The sequence below is a fragment of the Acomys minous genome (genome assembly GCF_964271855.1).
Source record: "Acomys minous genome assembly, chromosome: 8".
NCBI classification, from domain to species: domain Eukaryota; kingdom Metazoa; phylum Chordata; class Mammalia; order Rodentia; family Muridae; genus Acomys; species Acomys minous.
In genome coordinates this window covers 103,003,544-103,029,158 of record NC_140489.1, presented here as the reverse complement: position 1 = coordinate 103,029,158, position 25,615 = coordinate 103,003,544, and the positions used below count along the sequence as shown (strand labels likewise).

Sequence of the window (25,615 nt, the reverse complement as noted above, 5' to 3'; positions counted from 1 at the left end):
TCAAAGGAAAAACAGAAAGTCACTAAATGCCATCAGCTGGTCCAGGTACCAGCATGTGTCACTTCTTTCTCATTGTGAGTTATGGCCTGAGTCTCATGTTGTCTACAGGCTCATGTGTGAAATACTTGGTCCCCAGCTGGTGTCACTGTTTTGGGGGGTTGTGGAACCACTGGCAGGTGGGATCTGGCTGGTGGAGGAGGGTGGCTTAGGGAATGGGTCTTTGTAGCCTAGGCCTGCTTCTGTTCTGGATCTAGATTCAATTGCCATGTGAGAGGCACTGACACAACTCCTGGCACCCACAGAGGAGGCACTCCAGCCATCACGCTCTCCTGGCCGCTGATGGGCTTATACTCTTCCAGATCATGAGTCAGAGTGTGAGCTGTTTAGGCCAGGTATCTGGTCATCGTGATGTACAAGTAAAAGCACACTAAGGCAGCTGTCATTTCTTCTGCATTCGGTAAGAAGAAACCAAGGTCCATACATTAAAATTGCAACTAGCAGTACAATTAAACAAACATGCAAACCCAAGCCTGTACATGCAAAGTCTACATTTTCTCTATTGCACAATGCTATCCCTAGCTAGGTTTTTGTTTTTTTGAGACAGGGTTTCTCTGTGTAACAGCCCTGGTTGTCCTGGACTCACTTTGCAGACCAGGCTGGCCTTGAACTCACAGAGATCTGCCTGTCACTGCCTCCCAAATGCTGGGATTTAAGGAGTGAGCTGCCACACCCAGCACTATCCCTAGTTAGCTATAACAGACTGTGCATAGTACCAGAAGTCTATAGTTTAAGGGGGGAAATCACAAAATGCCACAAAATAGCTAACCTGTTTGCAGTTTTCCATGTGTTTCTTTAAACCCTCTATAGTCTTCCTCCCCACTACCTGGCAGGTAGGACAGGAAACACTGCCTTTGTCCATGATTTCTAAGTACCATTTTTCCTCCATACTTCCTACAATGGAAAGAATAGGACACTGTAATCGGCAGCATTCTTCAGATAAAAACTCTTAAGTCTACAATTGAGGAAAAGTATTGTACAATAGTTTGTTTTGGTAGATGAGGATGAACAGACTCTTGCAGTATAGAACTTCCAAACATAACTTATTTCCATTCACTGTAGAGTTTCAGAAACGTCTACCCATTGCCCCATAGGGGAGAAAAACACCCATCTGAGACTCACTCCAAAACCCAAAGGAGAGAGTCAGAACTGGGCACCACTTTCCAGACCATGATCTAAGAAAAAGATGCCGAGACATGCAAAGATGCCGATGCGTGCTGTCCCTCTAAGCCTGAGATCATGCTAACTGTGTTTATGTCTCTTAAATTTCCTTATCTACTTGCACACAAAGAAACTGAGGGCTGTACAAGAAACAGACTGAGGCAGCTCAGGCATAAAGTGCCAAAACTTAAGTCTATGTGACCTCCAAACCAGCAGTGACTGCCGCTTCAGTGGGCTGCAGGGGAGGTTTGGTGACAGATGCCTGCCCTGCACAGATGGAGGGAGGGGAAGTGAGAGCCTCACAGACACACGCAGGCACTCAAAGGGAAGCATACCTGCTGCATAGACTGGCGGTTCTTTCCGAACCCGACGAGCCTGCGGTTTGGGGTGAGGCTGAGCCTTTGGCCGCTGCTTCCTCCCTGTATAAGATGGAAACTTAGAGACCTGAAGCTTGACATGTCAGCCTCACAAAACCTCCTCCCTCACTCTTCAGCAACCAGCTCCCACTCCCTCAACCAACTGACCTTCCTATGACAGGACTGAGCAAAGGTAAAGGGTACAAGAAGGCCATTCACTCCCTCACTCAAAGTCTAGGGGCCCCAAAGCCAACCAAGCCACCAAAGCAAAAGCTTTCTTCCTCCAGCCTTAAAGGCCCAGTCTCTCAGGAAGGACAGACAGTGCGGGGCCTACCGTACAGCTTGTGCTTCTTCTGAGGAAGCTCGCGATAGTCCTCATCTTCTTCCTGCTTGACCTTCCTCTTTCCTTTGGCCTTTTCCTGCTCCTTCGCCCCTGCACCTGACGTTCCACACAACAAAGAACATTTGGGTTTGCCCTCAGAACCCACCACACCAACACCACAGGTCAGCAGGACACTCACCCTCACAGGGCCACTTGGAGAAACCTGGTGCCACTTGTGCTTAACCCATAGAGCCTTTTCCTTTTAGATTGCCTCCCCTCAGAAACCGTCAGATCCTCCTTATGCCCAAGGGCCTCTAAAACTCTCTTGATTCTGACTTATGGCTACAGAAGCACAACTCAACAGAGACAGCTATGAACCACTGACTGGCCCTCTAGTTCACACTCCCACGATAGCCCATCACCCATCCCACATCCTCAAGAGCAGAGGGAAACAAAAGAGTAAGAAAAAGGTCAAATCCCATGAAAAAGGCTGCTGCTAAGTAGCATTGGTAAAAACCTCACTCTACTGATGAAAGGATAGAGGTCCACAGTGTGTGACAGCCTGATGCCTCAACACCTGCTTAATCAAGTTGGCTGTAGTGTAATTCCAACACTCTGGAGGCTGATGCAGGACGTTCATGAAAAGTTTGATGCTAGCTTGAAATAGACACTGAGCTTTGAGGCAGCCTGAGTTGCCCATCCCAAACAAAACCTTGTGTAATCACTAGTGACAAACTCCCACGCGACACTAAGACACTAAGCACCTCACATACACATTCCTGTCTTAGAGCTGAGCCTCTGAAACGGATACCTTCAACTTGTGAAGTGGCAGCAGGCTTGATCCTTCTCATCTTCATCCAGTAGGTAGATTTTCGGAAGGATGCTGGGCAATCACTCACTGGTTCACATGAGGAGGAGGATGAACCACTTAAGGAGTCATCGTGAGGGATAGTGTACTGGAAGCTGTTGTCCTTTATGGAGCACTGGGTCCTGCTACTGACACAACATAAAGATAGGTACCACAGGAGAGAAGCTGGGGAGATTTCCCATTAGTTATTCCGATATTGTGAAAACACAACCAAGTTAATAATGCGCAAAACTATGAAGACTGGTTTTTGTTTTGTTTACCAAAAAAAACCCCAAAATGCATTCATACAAAAACAGAGCACAGGTTAAAACATCCTAACAATTAGAAGTCAACACAGCATATGCAATTCCGCTTATCCCCAGTGCAGACAGAGTAAGCAGACTACACACCTGATCTCTCTTGCAGCTCAGGAAGGCAGGCCTTCCCAGACTACTCCAAGAAACCAGAGCAGAGCCGGGCGTGGTGGCGCACGCCTTTAATCCCAGCACTCGGGAGGTAAAGGCAGGCGGATCGCTGTGAGTTCGAGGCCAACCTGGTCTGCAAAGTGAGTCCAGGACAGCCAAGGCTACACAGAGAGACCTTGTCTTGAAAAAAACTAAAAAAAAAAAAAAAAAAAAGAAACCAGAGCAGGCAAAGTGATAGTGTACCACGTGACCGCTCAGCTGCTCCTTGAATGTATAATCACACGCATCCCATCTGTCCTGTCTGGTATAAGGCTCCTCAGCACAGAGGAAAAGAAGAGTCTGTGGATCCAGCCTGACCCACCCTCCTCCTCCTTCCATCTCCTTCCCAACACTGCTAAGGCGCCCTGTCCTACTTATGAGACACAACCCTTAGCTTTTTTTGTTTGTTTGTTTTTTGAGACAGGGTTTCTCTGTGTAACGACTCTGGTTGTCCTGGAACTTACTCTGTAGACCAGGCTGGCCTTGAACTCACGGAGATCCGCCTGCCTCTGCCTCCTGAGTGCTGGGATTAAAGGCGTGTGCCACCAGCGCCCGGCTACAACCCTAAGTTTTTTAATGACCAGTTCGGTTTAAAAATCTGAATCTAGCTATTTACCAGGATACTCTGGCCACTTCACTAAGACAAGATAGCATTGTTCTTAAGCTACAAAAGCTAAGGGTTGTAGCTAGATTCAGATTTTTAAACCGAACTGGTCATTAAAAAACTTACTGAGCCAGGCAGTGGTGGCACAGGCCTTTAATTCTAGCACCCAGGAGGCAAGGGGAGCTGAGCTCTGAGTTTGAGGCCAGCTTGTTCTACAGAGTGAGTTTCAGGACAGCCAGTTTTGCATAGAAACCCTCTCTAGAAAAAACAAACAGACCCAACTCCTGCAGGTTGTGCTCTAACAAACGCCAACACAGTTTTTATTTTGAGTCTGAATGTTTTGCCTGTGTGTATGTGTGTGCACTGCTGAATGCACGAATGGTGCCTGTGAAGTGTCAGAGGACTGGAGTTACCGTGGCCGAGCGCCACCACGCGGTGCTACGACTAGAACCCAGGTCCGCTCTCCAGCGACCTCCCTCACGTTTTTAAAGAAATAAATAAGATGGGGAGGGAGTGAGGAAGTCTGTGGCCCACACGTATATACACACACATGTATGCACACAGATGCCACACACTCACACAAAAGAAAAACACATTTGGAAAAAAAAATTGGTTTTAAAAAAGCCCCTAAATTTGGTGACAGATATAAATTGAAAGATTCAAAAAGCTTTACTGTTAGAATTCATTTTTTTCTGTGCCTGCTCTGGAGACCTGCTACATTTATTAATAAGCTTCAAGCGCCGTAACTGGGCAGATTCTCATCTGTTCTAACCAGTCTACACCAGCCTGGCTACCTCCCAGCCATGTGCTACTTGCCATGTAGTCTTGCCCTGGCCACCTCTGCTCCATCCTTGTCCCCAGGGTGGACCCCCACATGGCAACCTCCGTCTCATGACCTTCTTCCTCTCCCTCTGCCTTTCTCTTTCTTTCCATGGGACTCTCCAGACTGGGAACAGTAGTCCCGCCTACTATCTCCTGAGGCATGAGATTCCTCAATAGCAATAACAGAATCGGTAAACTCTAAGTTCACTGCCAGAGAGACATACCTTAATACAACGTAAGTGAAGGTCATCTCTACACTGAGTAATTTTACTCAAAGATAGGCACAGCTACACACACCTTAATGAAACTATTAAAGACAAAACACTAGAGCATAGCTTCAGAAAGGGAGTGTTTTTCGATACAGGGAACAGTGACTCTTAGGATCATGGATGACCAAAAGAAACCAAGGAGTCAGTGAGCCACATGACATTATTTTTATAATCTTGAGGGGGGCTGGTGAGATGGCTCAGTGGTTAAGAGCACTGTCTGCTCTTCCAGAGGCCCCGAGTTCAATTCCCAACAACCACATGGTGGCTCACAGCCATCTATAATGTGATCTCATGCCCTCTTCTGGTCTGCGGATGTATATGTAGGCAGAGCACTGTATACATAATAATAAAGAAATATTTTTTTTAAATCTTGAAGGAAAAGATGTCAATTCAGAATTCTAGCTTCAGTGAAAAGTTCCTACAGTATTATTTCCTCAAAAAAACCTAAGAATTTGTTTTCAGTAGATTTGTTCTGTGAGGAATGTGTGAGCAAGTCACTCCAGCAAAAGAAAATGCTATAGGAGGGAGACTTAGATTTGAAGAGTAAAGAAACAGGCGGCTCCTGGAGGGGGCAAGGTTTAAGCTGGCTGCTGGCTGATATGGCTACTGTTGCTAGCCAGCTTCTTGCTCTGGAGAGCCTGTCTCCTCCACCTTCTGATGTTGAAACTACAGATGGGCCATCAAGCTCATCCAACCTTTCCATGAGTTTCTGGGGATCCAAATCCCAGTCTGCACATTTGCACAGAGAGTACTTTAACCATGAAGCCGTCTTTTGTAACCCGCTTGTGAGGGTTTCTAATCAACAGAATGGAGAATCATGTGAGGACACACCTGTGAGGAACTATCTGGGTTAGATTTGCCTGGACCTGCCTGTGAAGGATTGCGTTGATTAGGCTAATCAAGGTGGGAAGATCCACGCAGAAATTGGTCCTGTTGGCAGGTCAGGCTCCCTTGAAGGAGGCCCCTTGAAGCCACTGTGTAAAGTTGTGCAGGTGAAGTAATGGAAACCACAGGATGCTGAAGACGCCAGGACTGCAGGAAGAAAGCTACAGGCATAAAGTGGAGCTTGTTCAGGTTACAGGATGTGTGTACTACAGGTGGGAGAGCAGGAGGGATGAGGCCAAAATGCTGGACAGAGATTTAAGATTTATACTTGGGAGGCAAAGGCAGGTGGCCCGCTGTGAGTTTGAGGCCAGCCTGGTCTACAAAGAAACCCTGTCTCAAAAAACAAAAACAAAAACAAAAACAAAAAATTTAGTGTTTGCCCTGCTGGATTTCAGTCTTGTCTTGGTCTGGTCACTGCTATGCTCCCATTCTTCTCTTTGGACTAGGACTGTTTACTTTGTATACCTTTATGGCTTAAGTATGTAATTTGCTTTTAATCATTCTGGAATGTCAGAAGAGACTTAGACGTTTTAAATAGTATTGGAACTGTTAGACTACAGAAGCTTTTGAAGTTAAACTGAATACATTCTGTTGTTGCTGTTATGAGTAGCCATGAACCCATGAAGACAAATAGTAGACGGGCATGGATTAAAACTGATGTGTTTGGGAGCCAGCGAGATGGCTCAGCAGGTACCTACTGTCAAACACGACTACCTGAGTTTGACTTTCAGGATCTACATGGTGGAGAACCGATTCCCGCAAGTTGTCCCTGACCTCCCTATACATTTCCCTTGGTACCCACACATGCACAACACGCATATACACACCAAAAATGTGATAAAAAATATACTTGATGTCTTTGGGTTTCAGGTTTTAATCATTAATTTCTCAAACGAGAGGACCTAGAATCATCAGAGAGACTACTTGTGAAGGATTGTCTGGATCAGGTCAGCCTCTGGGCAGCCGATGAGTGCCTATCTTGACCGGGTTAACTGGGGTAGGAAAATCCACCCTACAAGTGGACACTATTCCTGAGCTTGGGTCATAGATTACATAAAAAGGAGAAAGCTAGCTGCATATGAAGTTGGTTCTCTCCTTCCGCCATATGGATCCCAAGAACTGAACATGTTTTTTAGGCTTGGCCTTTACCCACAGGGCTATCTTTTGTTTGTTTGTTTGTTTGTTTTTCGAAACAGGGTTTCTCTGTGTAGTCTTGACTGTCCTAGACTCACTTTGTAGACCAGGCTAGCCTTGAACTCACAGCAATCCACCTGCCTCTGCCCACCCCCCCCCAATGCTGGGATTAAAGGCGTGCGCCACCATGCCCAGCCCACAGGGCTATCTTGATGGTTCAAGAATAGATGAATTAAATAAAAGAGAAGAAGGCGGTAAGGGAGAAGGAAGAGAAAACAGCCAGCCAGATGTGATAGTTCACACCTATCATCCCAGTACTTATGAGGATGAGACAGGAGGACTACCTCAAGTTCCAGTCTACCCTGGGCTGCAGAGTGAAACCCTATCTGGGAAAACAATGGGTGGGGACACAAAGTAATAGTACTTTCTGGTACTACACTCCTAGTCCTAGAAAGACTGAGGCAGGAGGATGGTAAGTTCAAGGCCAGGTAGACTACTAAGCAAGACCTTGCCTCAGAGAGGGAGAGAATGTGTGCTTGCACAAATAGCTTGGGAAACATTTTTAAAAATCATTTAAAGCAAAACGTAAACATTATTTGGTAAGGGTTCAGTAGTATGCGGAGAACACATCCAAAGCTGTAAGGGTCAGACGGCAGGAGATGGAAGACATCTATGAGTTTGTGAGCTTTCTCCATTTAAGCAGGAGCAGATACTAACTCTAAATAGATTATGAAAGGATGTACATATGTTATAATTCCTACAGGAGACACTGAAAAAAAATTTTTTTTTCTTTTCTTTTTTTCTTTTTTTTTTTTTTTGCTTTTCAAGACAGCATTTCTCTGTGTAGCTTTGCCTGGCCTCGAACTCACAGTGATCAGCCTGCCTCTGCCTCCCGAGTGCTGGAATTAAAGGCATGTGCCATCACGCCCAGCTTCTGAACTTATTGTAGAGTCTTAGCCAAACTAATAATACAGCAGTAAATGTGAAGATTCTTATTTTGTCTGTAATTCTGTATATATGGGTGTGCGCCTCTTTGTGGGATATACATGAGAATGCACTCATCCCTAGGAAAGCCGGACGCACTAGATTCCCCTGGAGCTGGAGTTATGGACAGTTGTGAGGGACCCAATGTGAGGGCTGGGAACTGAACTTAGGTCCTCTACAAGAGCAGTATGCACTCTTAACCAGTCATCTCTCCAGCCACCAAGAATAGTAAGTTTAAATGCAACCTTAAGCATTCAAGAACAGGAATAAACCATAGCACAGACAGCTAGAGAACAAAGAATAAGAGGGTAGACACAAATTCAACCCTATTAACATTAACTCAAATGCTGTTAGTCTAAACACTCTAGTTAAAAGCGGGAGATTGGCAGTCACTACAATGATATCCTACTATATGCGACCTATGATCAGTAACCTGTAAATATAAATACACAAATCAAGAATAAATGGGGGCTGGAGTGATGGCTCAGGAGTTAAAAGTATGTACTGCACTCTAGAGGACCTGAGTTTGGTTCCCAGCACCCACATCAGGTGGCTCATAACAACCTCCAAGTCCAGCTCCAGGGGAGCTCTTGGCAGGCACCTGTACTCACCTGCACATACTTACAAATCACACACACACACCAACAACAGATTTTAAAATAATGAATCAACAAAAACTAGTATATAATCGGCAAACACAAGACGACTGTGATGGCTGTTTTATTCTTAATAAAACAGACTTCAGGACAGAGTATTGCTAGATATAAAAAGATAGGCTTCCTAATGACAAAATGTCAAATTATTCAGAACACATAATGATCTGTTGCAACTCTAACAATAGAACCTCAAAATACACATGCTAAACACAGAATTAGAGAAGAGCAGACAATGCCATACGCTTAGAGAGCTACAGTTGTTGCTTTTCCTACAACTGATGGAACAATCAGACAAGACTTCAGTGAAGAAATAAAGGACGTGAATTACATCATCAGCCTCTAACATTTACTGAATACCCCATGGCCATTAGCACTGTGTTAAGGACATACACTCCTCCACTTCATACTGGGCAGTCACCAAAATGGACAATATTTTGGGTCTCAAACTTTACATTTTTATTGATGATAGGAAACTCACTGTGTGTTTTCTGACCCTATTAGAATCAAGCTGGAAACCACTAGTAAATATTCTAAAACAAAACACAAAACAATCCAAATATCTAGGAATGTAATAACCTACTCCTAAATAATTCACAACAGGTGAACATGAAATCGTAAAGGAAACTGGAGCTATTGTATAGTGAGCCACTCCGATGCATTCATCCTGGGGTGTGGTGCAAATAACAGCACGAGGGAGGGAACACAAAGCTCTCACTGCTCACTTCAGGACAACCTAAAATCAAGGACATAGGGACCCCATTAAATATATCTTAAAAAGAAAAGCAAACTTAGACAAAGAAAAAAAAACACAATTTAATGCACAAATCAGAAGAAAAACTCATGCTCTGTCATAAGCATTAAGTTGAGAACCTTGGCAAAGGACCTCGGCCCAGGGCTTGCTTAGCATGCATAAGGCCCTGAATCTGATCTCTATGAGTCTGAGGGCAGCCTGGTCTATATGGCAAGTTCTTGGCCAAATTCCATCTCAAAAACAAACAAACAAACAAAACAAAACACCGAAAACACTAAATGAAAGAAGAGAAAACCTTGCAATCGTGGAAAGTAAAGGTTTCTTAAATAGGTTTTAAAAAACAATTATTCACGTAATCACTTAACAGCCTCATTACAGGCCCCTCCCTCCTCTCCTTCCAGTCACAACTTCAGACCCCCCCTTGCCCCCTGCCCTTCTTTGAGAAGGGGAGTCTCACCCCCCCATGGGTACCAACCCACCCTGGCATACCAAGTCGAAGCAGAACTAAGCTCATCCTCTCCCACTGAGGCCAGGTGAGGCAGCCCAGCTAAGGGAAAGGGATCCAAAAGCAGGCAACAGAATCAGAGACAGTCTTAAATGGGATTCTTTTTTTTTTTAAATATATTTTATTTAATCATTTTTAATTTATGTGCTCGGGTGTGAGGATGTCAGATCTTAGAGTTACAGACAGTTGTGAGCTGCCATGTGGGTGCTGGGAATTGAACCCGGGTCCTTTGGAAGAGCAGGCATTGCTCTTAACCACTGAGCCATCTCTCTAACCCTTAAATGGGATTCTTAAACACAAGAAACACAGATGAAGTCTTGGAAGCTGGCTTAGTGGATAAAGTGTTTGCTATGCAAGCATGAGGATCTGAGTTCAAATCCCCAGCACACACATAAAAGCCAGGTGTGGATGTATGTGTCTATTACTCTAGCACTGCAAGAAGAGAAGGAATCTCCAAAAAATAAAGTGGCTGCCAATAGAGGAAGACGCCTACCTTGGACCTTTAGCTTCTATAAGCACACACACAGGCACATGCTGCACTTACTCAACACACGCACAAAGAAGAAACGTAAGTATATTTTTACAAAAGCCTCTGGCACTTCAGCCAGGGAAGCAGGTAGGCTTACTGCAGATCTTTGCTTCTCCCTCGGCTCCTCCGAAACCAATGCCTCAGTCTTATCCCCAGCTCTGTAGCAACTGCCTGCTCAGCCTCCCTGTACCCCACACTGTCCCCACCTCTGGTTGATCACTTCCCTCTCTCCCACTCATGGCTCTATCCCAGGCCCGCAATCCCAGCAGGCATTCCCTGGAAGCCACAAGCCGCTCTAGACAGGGAAGCAGCGTCTAACTGCAGATCCTCACCAGTCTCTCCATTATCTCCAAGTCTTGTTCTCCCAGTATCCTCCCCAGCTCTGTAGCAGACCAGCCGCTACGGCCTCTCCTCAACCCTCTGCCCCCACGCCCAGGGGACTAAGCAGATCCTGGCGGGACACCTTGCTTCCCTCCTTCCTAAGCACCCCGTCAGCTCACGCCTCCTAGCCCATCCTCGTTCTTCCCTGAACCTAGACATACATTTTGCCTTGAATATCCAGGGGCCGCACCTATCAGTATCCCAGAAGAATGTCCTACACAGCCACTATACTCTCCTAAGAGCCAGAGAGGAAACAGACCAAGGAACAAGACACTTAGCCACCAAACACAAGACCAGATATCAGCACCTAGAAATACAATCTTCCAAACCCAGATGCCTAGACACTATTGTAAAAACACAACCAGTAACAGCCAGGACAGCATGTCTGTGTTAGAGGTCAGGAACCCTGGCATAGCAGGCCCTGAATACTGCAACATAGCTGAAGCACAAGAAAAAGACCTTACTAGTCTTTGTGAATATGATAGTAGAAGTCTTTGAAGAGGAAATAAGTAAATCCCTTTTTAAAAAAATGAAAACACAAACATTGGAAGGAAATGAATTAACAGTTCAAGGCCTGAAAGTGCAAATAGAACCAATAAGGAAAACCTAACCTGAGGGAAATCTGGAAATGAAAAACGTAGGAGCTTGGTCCGGAAGCTCAGAGGCAAGCCTCACCAACAGAATGCAAGACATGGAAGAGAGAATCTCAAGCACTGAAGACATGATCGAAGAAATAAACAGATCAAAGAAAATGTTAAATCTAAAAGCCAGGCAGTGATGGTGCATGCCTTTGATTCCAGCACTCAGGAGGCAGACACTGTGAGTTCAAGGCCAGCCTACATAGAAAGTTTCAGGACAGCCAGAGCTGTTACACAGAGAAACCCTGACTCAAAAAAACAAAACAAAACAAAAAGAAAAAGAAAAAGAAAGAAAATGTTAAATCTAAAAACAACCTGGCACAAAACAACCTGGAAATCTGGGAAACCATGAAAAGACCAAATCTAAGAATAACAGGTATAGAACAAGGAAAAGAATCAAAGGTCAAAAGCATAGAAAATATTTTCAACAAAACCATAAAAGGAAACTTCCCTAACCTAAAGAATGAGATGCCTCTCAAGGTACAAGAATCAGACAGAACTCCAAATAGGCTGGACCAGAAAAGAATTTCCCTTGGCACATAATAATCAAAACACTAAACATACAGAACAAAGGCTGCAAGGGAAAAGACCAAGTAACATATAAAGGCAGACCTGTTAAGAATAACACATCACTTCTCAATGGGGTCTTTAAAAGCCAGAAGAGCCAAGACAGATGTGTTGCAGATTCTAAGAGACAATAGCTCAGCCCAGCTTACTATACCCAGCAAAACTGTCAATCACAATAGATGAAGAAAGTAAGTTATTCCATGATAAAAACCAAATTTAAGCAATATCTATCTACAAATCTAGCTCTATAGTAGGCCCTTGAAGGAAAGCTCCAACCTAAAACAAACAAACAAACAAACAAACAAACAAAAGAAAGAAAGAATATATAGTACCAGGCTAGCAAATCAAGAATGGGAAACACACATACACACACACACACACACACACACACACACACACACACACACACACACACACACACTCCACAACAATAAAATAACAGTTATCAACAAACACCACTCATTGATATCTCTCAACATCAATGGTCTCAACTTCCCAAAAAGAAGACACAGACAATCAAAGTGGATGAGAAAACAGGACCTATCCTTCTGTTGCATCCAAGAAACATGCCTTACCATCAAGGACAGGTATCATCTCAGGGTAAGAGAACAGAAAAAGTTATCCTCCAACAATTCCTCGCACCAGTCCTTTCCAGCTTTGGCCCAGCACAATGGCTCCCGCAAAGAAGGGTGGCAAGAAGAATAGGGCCGTTCCAACATCAATGAGATGGTGACCAGAGAATACACCATCAACATTCACAAGCGCATCCATGGAGTGGCCTTCAAGAAGCCCTCGGACACTCACAGAAATTCGGAAATTTGCCATGAAGGAGATGGGGACTCCAGATGTGCGCATAGACGCCAGGCTCAATAAAGCTGTCTGGGCCAAAGGAATAAGTAATGTTCCATATTGCATCCAAGTATGTTTGTCCAGAAAATGTAATGAAGAGGAGGGCTCACCAAACAAGCTTTACACATTGGTAACTTACATGCCTGTTACCACATTCAAGAATCTATAGCTGCTCAATGTGGATGAGAACTAACCTACTGAATGTCAAATAAAGTTGCAGAACTGCCAAAAAAAAAAAAAAGAGAGAGAGAAAAAGAAAATAATTTTAAATAAAAAAATTACACATAATGCTGTGCTATGACCCAATCAACACAGGATTTAAATGCTACTTTAGGTGTCTACCAAGTGAAATGAAAACACTTGTCTACTCAAGATTGACACATAAATCTCATACTTTACTGTAATTCCCCAAATGAAAAACAGCCCAACAACTCAAATTTCCATAAATGTGGATAGCTATACAAATTGTGATGTAACCATAGTGGAATTCTTTTTGGCAACGAATAACTATTTTCAACTCAAAATTACTGTTCTGGCAAAGAAATGACATTATTTTTAGAGATGAGGGGAGTGAGATGTGAATTGATTTATGTAAAACTGTAGAACATGTAAACCACTGTACAGCTATAGGTCATTAGTGCTTAGGGACAGGAGTAAAGGGAGAAATGACTGCAAAAGGACACAGGAAACTTTTAAGAGGGGGCTGGAGAGATGGCTCAGCAGTTAAGAGCATTTGCTGTTCTTCCAGAGGCCCCAAGTTCAGTTTCCAGCACACAAACTGGAAGGCTTACAACTCCAGCTCCAGGAGATCCAACCCCTCTGGCCTCTGTGGACACAGGCACACACATGCACATCACCTACACAGATACAAATGCACACACATAATTTAAAACAATAAAAATAAATCTTAAAAACAAACAAACAAACAAAACTTAGCTGGGCATAGTAGCACATGCCTTTAATCCCAGCACTCTGGAGGCAGAGGCAGGTGGACCGCTGTGAGTTCGAGGCCAGGCTGGTCTACAAAGCAGGTCCAGGACAGCCAAGGCTACATAGAGAAATGCTGTCTCGAAAAACCAAATCCAAACCAAAAAAAAACAAAAAACAAAAAACCAAAAAACAAACCAAAACAAAACAACAAAACAAAACAAAAAAAAAACCCCAAACAACCCAAAGCTTTGGAGAGGCTGAAGAGATGGCTCGTAGTTCAGAACACTGGCTGTTCTTGCAGAGGACCCAGGTTCAATTCTCAGCAGCGTTATGGCAGCTCATAACTGTTACCTTCAGTTCCAGGGATCTGATACCCTCTTTTGGCCTTGGCAAGCACAAAACACACCCGTGGTACAGAATACAAGAAAAATACCCATACACACTAAATTAAACTAAATTAAAACAAAAAATTTTTTTCAGAGGTTAGACAGAAATGTCTTTGTGGTTGCAGTTTTATGGATTCATTTTTATATCAAAATTGAACATAGTGTAAGCAAGAAGCCAATGCATCTACTCTATGTCAGTTATTCTTTAATGAGAATCGACAGGCCTCCGGAGGTGAAAAGGCATTCCAGACATAAGAACAACCTCTATGTAATAAAGACTTCCCAATTAGAGCAGGGCTGTCTCTGACGTGGACTCTGATGTCTGCTTCTGGATCATTCCCTTAGTTGGGCTGCCTGGTTGGGCCCCAGTGGAAGAGGATGCATTTAGTCCTGATGCAACTTGATGTGACGGGGTGGGCTGGTGGGGTGGGGTGCTCCCCTTTTCTGAAAAGGGGAAGGAGGAAAGGGGGGAGGGGGTGGGAGGGTGAGACTGGAAGGAGAGGAGGGAGGGGGCTTCCGTAGGGATGTAAAGTGAATAAAACCTTTTTTTTTTTACTGTAATTAAAAAAAAAAGAAGTAGGAAAAAAGACTTCACATCACCAACAGGCCACTAAGAGACAAGTCCCTATCGACTGCTGCTAGAAAAGTCTTATGGAGAATGTCTTTACAGTCAACAGACTCAGAAATCTCCATAGGCTATCTCATGAATAAGCATAAGCACGGGAGAGCATCAATAGTTCACAGGATCAGCATGATTAACATATGGCAGGCTAAGTCACGGTGGCTAAGAGCCTCTCTGCAGGGTGGTGGCACACACCTTTAATTCCAGCAGAGGTAGGCAGATCGCTGTAAACTGGAGGCCAGCCTGGTCTACAGTGTAAGCTTCTGGACAGCCAGGGCTACCAGAAAGACTGTGTCTCAAAAAAACCAACCAACCAACCAAACAAACAAACAAAACAAAAACCCTCTCCCCTAGGTTACTATCTTGTTTTTAAATGATTCAGCAAAACAAGTGTTTTGTACCACCTATCATCCCAAGGCAGTTTTTATTTGATACTAAATGATTCTAGAACAACAAATGCCTCATTATCACGAAATGCCTATCATGACTAGTGACTTTATAATTACCACTGGTGTAGCAAGTCTCTGCTTTTAATCCTAAATGACAAGGTTAGCCTATTATCAATGCTTTTTGGATTAAGAATTTTTAAGAGCCTCAGCAGGGCGGTGGTGGCGCATGCCTTTAATCCCAGCACTCGGGAGGCAGAGGCAGGTGGATTGCTGTGAGTCTACAAAGTGAGTCCAGGACAGTCAAGGCTACACAGAGAAACCCTGTCTCAAACAACCAAAAAAAAAAAAAGCCTCTAGTCCAGTGGTTCTCAACCTGTTGCTATGACCCATTTGGGGTTTCCTAACACCATTGGAAAAACACAGATATTTACATTATGATTCATAACAGCAGCAAAATTACAGTTATGAAGGAGCAATGAAAATAACTTCATGGATGGGGAACGTCACCACATGAGGAACTTGGTTAAAGGGCCACAGCACTAGGAAGGCTGAGAACCACTGTTCCTTGCCCATTCTTCTAAGAGCAAATATATAGATTTCATTAAAAAAAAAAAAAAAGACTTTTGGTTCAGCTTAGCATACTTTGTAGTTGACCTATCTTTTTTTTCCCCCCAGCCCCTGCCCCTTGGCCTATTCAACCTCTCTTTAAAGACTGCTATTTTCCATGCTTGCATTCTCTTTTTAACCCATCAGCTTTCAAAGCATCAACTCTCAAACTTTGCAGTCCCCTAAGAAGATAATTAAGAATGAGTATTCCTGGGGCTGGAGACACGGCTCAATGCCTAAGAGCACTTGCTCTTCCTGCAGAGGACCCGATTTGATTCCCAGCATCCACACGGAGATTCACAGTCATCCATAACACCAGTTCTAGGGGCCCCGATGGCCTCTTCTGACCTCCATACGACATCGCGTGAGAAAAACAATAAACCCATAAAATAAATAAATCCAAGAGTTGTTTTTTGGTTTGTTGGTTTTGATGTGTGTGTGTGTGTGTGTGTGTGTGTGTGTGTGTGTGTTGTGTGTATGTAATCCAATGACTTCAATCCTGGCTAAGAGAAGGGCTTCTCATTGGCCTTCATATTGCTTAACAACTCTCTCCAGCAAACCAAGGTGCACACTGACACACGTTGCTTTTGCCACAGTTCCTAGAGGAGCTTGTGAATACACTCATCTTGCGCAGGAAAATAGCGTCTCCAATTACTTTTCACAGAAGGTAACTCTCAAGTCTGCGTTTCAGATCTGCTTCCATTTGAAGTGCAGACCCACTTGTTTTGTTTTTGATGTTATCTCTCGTTCGGAAATTCCCAGTTTGGTTTACGAATCCCAAATCCAAAGACAGAGACCTGCAGACACCCTACGCTCCTCCTCCTCTCCCCTCCAATCATAGGCGTCTGTAATAGTTAGTATATCACACGCCGTATGTCTTTCTTAGGTACAAGTTTTACTTACCCTTCAATCCACATCCACCTCTTCAAAAATGACCTTTCCCCTCCAGGATAATTACAGTTCCAGTACCTTACGGTGCCCTAATGCCTTTATGAGCTGGCTCCTGCTATCTTCTCTAGAGGATGCCCTGCAATGCCTTGCACCCACTGCCATCTTCCAGACCAATGATACAGAACTAGTTATTATAAACATCTTTTATCTGCTCACACGCTGTTCTCTTGGGCCAGGAGGTTGCAACTCCTAGCTAGTCAACTGCTTTATTCTTTGACCCTCAAGCCTGTCTTCGAGTGGCCTATTCTGGTAATGCTGAAACCATCACTCCACTCCCCAAAAGTGGTATTAAGTTCCACTATAAAAATATTGATTAGCAGTGCATAGATCATAGGTGCAGCCCATGCCTGTGATGCCAGCACTGGGAAGGCTGAGGACAAGAAGAATGCAAAAGTTCAAGTTCAGCCTGGGCTACATAGTTAGTTAGTTCTTAGCCAGCCTGAGCTGGAATGAAGCCCTCTCTCAAACAAACCAACCAACCAAGTGTGTGCTGGCATGGGCATGTAATCCCAGCACTCAGGAGGCAGACGCAGGAATACTGCAAGTTACAGGCCAGCCTAAGCTTCATAGGTACTTCCAGACACTGAGGCCCTACCTCAAAACAAAAATTTTTTCCCTATTACACTGGATTGTGTTGCTTTGCTTACCTATCTCATCTGTTGAGCCCTTAGCTCTGTTTTCCATGCCCGTATACCCAACGTACTACACAGCTGGCACAAATCAGACTTCTAATAAGTGTCATCTAAATGAATGAATTCACCAGGGAGGTCCAAGTTAATAAGAATCTTTTTTGTATTAGCCATGGAAAAACTTAGCACATCCATTACACAAAATAATAAATCAGTGTCACAACTAAGTAGCTTGGAGGCATAAAGATTGCTTACAGCTATTTTTATTTTCCTTCCCAAGTTCACCAATTATGAGCACATATTTGATCTAGGGGGAGGGGAGCAGGGCTTACCACTAACTGAATCACACATTCCATTTTTATTATAATTCATTGCAAGCTAGGTTTTCCTTTCCCACACTAGGACTATACCTGCACTGCCCAGCCCGGCAGCCACTAGCCACCGACGGCTATCGAAATTTAAGTCAATTAAAATTAAATAAAATGAGTAGCTCAAGTTCTTCAACTGCACTAGCCACACTCAAGTGCCCAAAAGCTTGTGACGCTCCACAGTGCAGACACAGAACATCTTTATCAGCACTGTGTACATGATTACAAAAATGTCCTCGGAAAACCTCACTTACTTCTTAGCTCCCACGATCCTGGTGCTCCTCTGCTGCTTAGAGGACGTGGGTCCCGGAGTCTAGCAAATCACAAGCACACGAGTGAGTGCTAGGGGACCTCTGAACCTCATCCACAAAGAGATGAAACCCCCTAGAGCCTAGACGGGAAGCTCTCTCGGGCAACTACTTCAAATGGACCGAGGGCGACACTTTTTAGAAAACGTGTGCCATCCTTTTTTTCTACCATGTAAAGGTGGGTTGACAATACCAGAGCTTTCATCTTTACCCATTCTCAGAGCCTTATCCTTAGACGGAGGCTCGAAAAGGAAGACGGGGGGGGGGGGGGGGGGAGAGGGAAGGGGACGGGGGGGGGCAAATAGATAAAAGAAACGGAGGGCACTGGGGATGCTGAAAGAATATAAACTAACTACAATCTGTCGAGGAACTGAGTTCGAGGGTATGGAGAATAGACAAAAATAAAAATAAAAATGGGGAAAAAGGGGGGCAACTGGGTCTGATATAAAAGGGTGGGGCCTACGATGGGCTCTGAAAAATCCAACTCTGAGTACAGGACAAAAGAAAGGGACCGCGTGTTCTCGGCTCCACAGTTCTATCTCTAAAGTATAATGGTCACACCAAGAAACTCACGGCGGTGACTGCACTGTGTCTGGAAGACATCACTCCCCCTCCACGCCTAACAATTCACCCACGGGCTCCGGCCAGACCAACGCCACTTCCGCTCGCCTCGCCGCTACCGGATGTGGTCTCAGCGGCGACTAGCCCTGTTCTGAACATCTACTTCCGCCTAGCCGCTTCCAAGGGGGTTTGCGGCAGGGAAGGAGTCACGTGATGGCTCGGCTTCCTCTTCCATTGAGACCCCGCCCCCCGCCCCTCCCCCCCCCCCCCCCCCCCCCCATCGAACAGGAGACTAGGAGACCCTCCGGGCGGGAGGGTTGGAGCAAATGGGAGGAGTCTGAATATTTAAAGGGTCCTCGTAAACCCCAACCTTGAGTTCCTAGCGTTTGCACACCTAGTCCCAGCCATCCTACAAGTGATTTTACAGATGCAAATCGAGTTCAAGTCTCGCCCCTTTATTGATCTCAAATTACAGACCCACTCTCACCCCCTTCTCTCCCAGATGCTCTGTCACTGTGGGCAGTGGCTGAGCAGGAAGGGGCAGCTGGGTGAGGCTCTGCAGGATGTACTTACTAGGGGCAGATCTCTCCTGTCCACTAACTTCATGCCTCCAAACTTGCCCAGCCTTTGAAATATTTGGTGTCTTTGTTAGGATTCTGCTTCAGTCGGCCTACCTGTGATGTCATTGCCTACCTGGCATGGGAGCATGGCCCTGCCCAGGGCTCTATAAAAGGACAGTCCTACCTCGCCCCTCCCTCTTTCTCTCTCTCATCACTCTTCCTGTCTCTGTCTCTGTCTCTTTCCCTCTCTCTCTGGAGTACCCCTTCCCTTCTCCCCCCCCCCCCCCCCCCGTGCTCATTTAATAAACTCCTCTGTAGCATAATAGGTGGCATCTGGTAACTTATCTTATTTCCTTATGTCTTATATCTTTATTATTAATTATAAAATTGGTGGCCTTGTACGAGAAAGGCTCTTCCATTACTAAAAAGTCTGGAATCCTTTACACCGAACTCCATTCTTCCAAATTTCGTTCTACACCTCCATTCAATTCCCATCTTAACCCAGCACTGCCCTCCCTTCAGACCACAATTCTAAGCTGAGATAAATTTCTACTGCTTTGCTTTCTCTGGGGACCCAGCACAGAATGTAGGCTAGCTGCACTTGTCCCAGGCCAACTGTGGAGAACCCTTCCTGACCAGCCTTTCAAGACTGCCACTGAGGTAAATGGATGCTCTCTTTGTCTAGGTTCCCCGGGCCTCAGGAGCCTCTGACCTTGGTCCTAAGAGCACTCGGGCACTGGGCTTCCTGTCCCTACTGCCTGCGCAGGGGAATGGTCTGGGCGCTAAGCCTCGCCAGGTAAGAAAAAAGACACTGCTGCACTGCTACATTACAGGGTTCATAAGAGGCAAGTGGGAACAGACATTACCCCATGGGGTGCGCTCAGGCGGCCAGATGGCACCTGCTAACACCACTCCAGTCATGGCCAGCTTGTGCATCCGAGCTGTTCCAAAGCGACCCTGTATCTCAGTGTGCCTGCTCTGGCTCCTCTCAGAGTGACTGCTGCAGCGCTCAGGAGGACTGGAGTGAGTCTGCTCAGAATGACTGCAGATGAGTGTGGAAGGCCTGTGTGGCCTGGTATTACATAAAATGTAGTGCGTTCTTCCAGAAGATCTATGGCTTTTCCTGGCAGAGGGGCTGGAAGAGGTTCTCTCAGAGAGACTACCATGGCTCCTTTCAGAAGAACTGCTTTGTGTCCTCCGGGTGGGATTAAGATAGACCCCTTTTGAGGGACTGAGACATCTCTGAGGAGAGGGACTCTGTAGGCTCCTCCCAAAAAGGCTGTGTGGACTCTTTGCAGAGGGACTGTGTCCTCTTCTCTCTGGAGGACCATGATGTTCCTCACTGAGGGATTCCAAGGGCTTCTCCTAGGACTAGGTTGTCTCCTCTCTGATGGACTGTGACCTCTTCCTTTGAAGAGACTTTGATGGGAGGGACTGCATTGACTCCTGTCAGAGAGACTTCTGAGGGTTCTGTCAGAGAGACTGCTGTGCTTTCTCTGAGAAGGACTGCAATGATTGTAGTCTCCTCAGAGACATTTCAGTGAGTTCTCTCAGAGAGGCTGCGCTGGGTTCTTTCAGGCTTATTACACAGGGCTCTCTCCCTGAAGAAGCCATGATGTTCCCCCCTCCTGTGCGTGCTTCTCTTTAAGGTGACTCTGAGGATTCTCTTCAGGAAGGAGTCAGGCACTACTCTCTCTTGGGCCTGAAATTTGGCTCCGACATTAGAACAGTTCCTAGACTCTGGGCTGGAGATGTCATCACTGTAGTTTTTCTTTGCTCTACTGCTGACATTGGGAACTCCCCTCAAAGGCCGTATGATTGAAGCAGCCTGGATAGAGACGTCTCTTTCAGAGACCGCGGTCTTCTGCCACTGCAGAGGTCTGGGTTGGAGTGCGCTCACTTGTTCTGGCTGTTGAGCTTGTGTGCATTGGTCACTTGTCCCTGCATTTTGTCCTCTTGCTTAGGGATTGAACCTGTTGCCCCTCGCTTGACAGCTAGGATGCTGGCTCCTGTGAGGTAGGAATCCTTGGCTTTTTGTTTGGGGTGTGAATTTTTGCTTGAGCACAAATTGTCTGACCTTGTCCTGTCCTCAGGCTTCTGTCCAGAATTAATCACGACTTTATTTGCTGTTTTTAATATCTGCCTTAGGCCCTGAAAAAGCAGTTGGATGAACTTGGGCTGTCTCTTTGAAGAAACGGTGGTTGTTTGAGCGGGTGTAATACTCTTGCTTCTTGACAGATTAGTCAGTGTTCCGGAAGGACTCTCTTCTGTCATCCCATTGTTTTTGTAAAGGTTTGTGTTTGGTGTTTCAGGTCTTTAGTGGTTGTCTTGGTTGGATAGTTTAAATCAGAGGTCTTCCTGAGGCTTGATTTGGCCCGTTTCCCATCCTGATCACTCTCTCATACGGAGTGACCCTGACAGAATTCATTTGGCCTCTGTCCTTCCTACCACACCTCTGCTACCCCATGGGTTTTGTTTTGTTTTTTTCCTAACATGGCCTTGTACAGAAGTGAGAGACTGACAAGATCTAGACTGGAAATCTCTTTTAAGAGGGGGACTTCTGGAAGCCACCTTAGCGGTTTTAGGTTTCCGTCGTGGTGGCGATGTAGTGCCCTTCCTTGGATCCGCTCGGTTTCTTCCTCAGTACTTTGAGACTCAAGGTCTTTTCCCAGTTTGCAGTCTAAAACTAAAGGGGACACTGAATCTCACGATGGCCTTCGGGGGTGCTTAAGAGGTGGCGCTGTGGCTAGATAAGAAGATAGGGCCCAAAAGCAAACTGGAATTTATGAAAGCAATTAATTCCTGACCACCGGCCACACTGTAAGCATATAGGCTATTTTAGGACAAGACCTGACGCTAGAGGCGGAGGGACATTGTTGGTATTTGACTCCCTAGGAGTTTTGCTGCTATTTTTAGCTGTGGGTCTTTTAGCAGATGGAGCTGTTTTGAGATATCAGTCCTAACCTGGGAGAGAGCTTGCCGTGAGGGAGAGTTGAGACTCAAAAGTCCTTGCCGGTGAATCACTCTGTGAGGTTTTACTTTGTTCCCTGGAAAGAGGATGATGACATTGTGTATTGTAAAGTGTCACAAGAGTAGAGTCTGGGCTCACTAAGGCAGGAGACTGGGGCCCTGGACACGAGGCAGTCTCCTGCTGAGTGACTTCGAGTCCATTTTCTTTATTCCCAATCTAGTGCCAGAGCATTGCTGCATCATGGAAGAGGTGGAGCCGGGTGTCCACATCTTTAAGACATTCTCTTCTCAGGACCATGGCAGAAAATATCTCTCTGAATATAGATTTTAACCACTCAAGTCTGTGAAACAGTCCTTGGAGCCCTCTCTAGCAGGCTCTGGGAAAATTCCTTCAGTTCAGCTGGAACCCCAAATAAATTCTGGATAGCTCGACAGATGTCCATAGTGGATCCTTCTGTTGAAAATGGCTGAGAGCAATGCTTCCTTTCCATCATGGTTGCCAGAACATTCCCCAGCATTAGCATACTGGAGAGCTATTTCCTAGGTAGTTGCTGCCTGCAGACACGGCTTTCCCAGACATTCTGTCGTCTGCCCAGGAAAGAACGGGTAGAGCTTGTTCGAGTCCCTGATCCTGCCTGTAACTCCTCTGGTAGTGACCTCAGTGGATACGGAGAAGAGCTCTGGGGTGAACCCCCAAATTCCTCCAAGTGCTTCTTTTCAGCTCCTTCCTTAGATATGGGGTCCTTCTCCCAGATCTAAGAATATGGGGTTCCCATGGTGTTCCCTGTTTTATCAGGGGGTTGATTATGGAGAGCCAAGATAAAAGCTGATAGTTTTAACATAATACAGTCTGTATAGGACTCTGCAGACTGTAAAATACCAACCCCAAGGTGTTTCATAGACAAAGTGCTTGATACTTGTGGCATCCCAGAACCCTGAAAGTGCCCAAATTCTGTCGATTTGACAGAGCTTGTAATAAATGGGTTTGAAGGGCTGTATATGAGCCTAGAGAAGTAATTCTCTGCCTGTAATTTTTCTGATGTGATCATTTCTTTGTTGCTCTTCTGACACATCTGTTCTTCATTCAAATCCTCAACCTCCATTGCTTTAGGAGATTCTGTTTTGAGCCCTAGAGATTTTCCTGCATGAAGCCTTTGCTCTTGAGTTAACATTGTAGGTTCCTCAAATGGAGATGTTTGCTGTAAGATTAATTCTGCAGAATTCATTTCAACAATTGCCCTTGGCATCAATTCCATAGGTGTTTCCAGCTCTTGAACATGTGGTCTTGGGAGTAAATCCAAACACGCCTTTACTTTAATGCTTGATCTTGTGGTGATTCCGATTGGTTCTATGACCTGAGGACATGGTCCTGGTGCGAATTCTTTAGATTTTGCAATCAGAAGCGGTGGTTTGGGAATCAATACAGTCTTTATAACTAGACAGCCTAACAATTGTATTCTTTCTAAAATGTGATGCGTTGGCTCTGTGATTTACTTCTTAGACTGCACATTTTGTAGCCAAAGGCTTGGAACAAATTCTGAACGTATCACATCACCATACTGTGAGTCAAATTATTGTATATTGACACTTGAGAGGTAGGCTCTGGTATCATGACAGACTTTATAACCGATGTAGTGGTCCAGGGATCACTTTCACTGATTCAGAAACCTTCGGAAGAGCAGCTGATTGCTCTGTGTCTTTGCACCTGAAGGTGTGTCTTTGCAGATTCTAACACTTGATCTAGTGGCTTTGGACTAATCCTTACAGTTTATAATTTGATCCACTGATTCTATTGGAATGATGCTTGCATTTTCTTTCCTTTCCTTTTTTAAAAAAAATTTTGTATTTATTTATCATATATACACAGTGTTTTGCCTGTATGTATACCAGAAGAGGGCACCAGATGTCATTACAGATGGTTGTGAGCCACCATGTGGTTGCTGGGAATTGAACTCAGGACCTTTGGAAGAGGAGGCAGTGCTCTTAACCTCTGAGCCATCTCTCCAGCCCGATGCTTGCATTTTCAATGCTCATATTCTGGGGTTTAGTTAGCCTAGCTGCTACCTGCCCTGGCTGCTGTGTCTCAAAGGTGAGCTCTGCAGAGTCTCCATTTCCCACAGCTTGACTGGCTTGCTTGGTTGACAATGCTGAGGACGCTTCTGTTTGCAGCCATGACTTAGAGGTCGGACTGAGAGATTCAGGAATCTGAGATCCTTGCCCTGGTGTTATCCTTGAAGCAGAATCTGGGACTTGACAGAATGGTCTTGGTGGTGACACCAAGATTGTCCCCTTTGAGATCTTTTCTCGGAGCTCACCACCACAGGTCTTAAGACTTGAGGACGTGGCCTTGGAGATTTCTCTACACATCCAGTCTATTCACTGGCATTGGAGTTATTCCAAGAAATTGTGAGGTTTGCTGCCATGACTCAAGCAGGTTCATAAAAAAAAAATGGATTCTCTTGAAACCTTGCCTTTACCGCTAAGTTAGATGATTTCACACCTTGAAAAGCCATCCCAGGGTTCAACAGAACAGATTTTGTACATCGAGCTGCTGAGCCAGGGGTCAACTCAAAGGACTCCATGCTTTGCAACTGTGGCCCTGAACTGGGCCTCCCAGACTGTATGCACTGAGGTTTTTGACTCAGGATTGAATTCAGAAGAATTCATACCTTGAAATTGTGGACCAGAGTGAACACCATGAACGTTTGTTCCTTGAGTCAATTTAAAAGGCTTTATACCCTGCGAATGTGGCCCCAAGTATACCTTTCATCGAATTTGTACATTGCAAGTTGTATCCTAAAGGTGCTACACGTAGATTGTTTGACCCTGGAGTTAATTCAGAATTCAAATCTCGCAAGTGTTTTCCTCAAAGTTTTGGAGCTTGTAAATGTGGCCTAGAATTGTATCTGGTAGAATTTACAGACTGAGATTCTTGTCTTAGAGGATGTGCAGAATTATTAGTATCTTGCAAAGTTTTAGTACTGCACCAAACAGGATTTACACACAGAATTTGTGACTCTGGAGATGTTGTGCACCTTGAAAAAGTGGTCCAAGATTATACCTATTAGAGTTTCCACCCTGAGGGTTTTGTCCTGGAGAGCAGGCAGAAGAACTCACGCCTTGAACATGTAATTCAGGATTGCCCCCCAGTAGAATTTACACATTGGATTTGTGGTCCTAGAATTGATGTCCAATGATTCACACTTTGCAAATGTGCTTCAGGATTGCACTCAGTGGAATTCACACACTGAGGACTTGACCCTGGGGTGCATGCAGAAGAATTTACGCCTTGGAAATGTGGCTCAGAGTTGTACCCAGTAGAATCTATACAATGCAATTTTGATCCTGAAATGCATGTGGAAGAATTCATTCCATGCAAATGTGATGCAGGGGTGCACACTGAATTCATACACTGAGGCTTTGGCTCTGGAATGCATGTAGAAGAGTTTATAGCTTGCAAATATGACCCAGGTATACACCCACTGGAATCTACATATTGAGAATGTGTATCGGGGGATACATGCAGAATTCATATCTTCCAAGTGTGGCCCAAG

At 45.0% G+C, this 25,615-nt stretch overlaps 1 protein-coding gene and 1 pseudogene across 5 annotated transcripts in view; one reads left to right on the top strand and one right to left on the bottom strand.

The window, feature by feature from the left end:
- Window positions 1–18,701, bottom strand: part of ZNF512 (zinc finger protein 512) — a 34,087-nt gene extending 15,386 nt beyond the window's left edge. The window contains exons 1-6 of one of the 4 annotated variants that reach the window (XM_084792756.1): window positions 18,544–18,701; window positions 17,917–17,975; window positions 2,708–2,892; window positions 1,909–2,013; window positions 1,554–1,637; window positions 827–951 (exon numbers count right to left, since the gene is read on the bottom strand). In XM_084792756.1, coding sequence (XP_084648882.1) covers window positions 827–951; window positions 1,554–1,637; window positions 1,909–2,013; window positions 2,708–2,892; window positions 17,917–17,975; window positions 18,544–18,573 — 588 coding nt within the window. In that variant the 5' untranslated portion in view covers window positions 18,574–18,701. The remainder of the gene's footprint in view (window positions 1–826; window positions 952–1,553; window positions 1,638–1,908; window positions 2,014–2,707; window positions 2,893–17,916; window positions 17,976–18,543) is intronic. The other 3 variants (XM_084792757.1, XM_084792758.1, XM_084792759.1) reach the window with 3 other exon arrangements.
- LOC311603703 (large ribosomal subunit protein eL31-like) lies at window positions 9,797–14,482 on the top strand (annotated as a pseudogene). Its single transcript has one exon. The product of its transcript is annotated as a large ribosomal subunit protein eL31-like (transcript).
- Window positions 18,702–25,615: the final 6,914 nt, after the last annotated feature.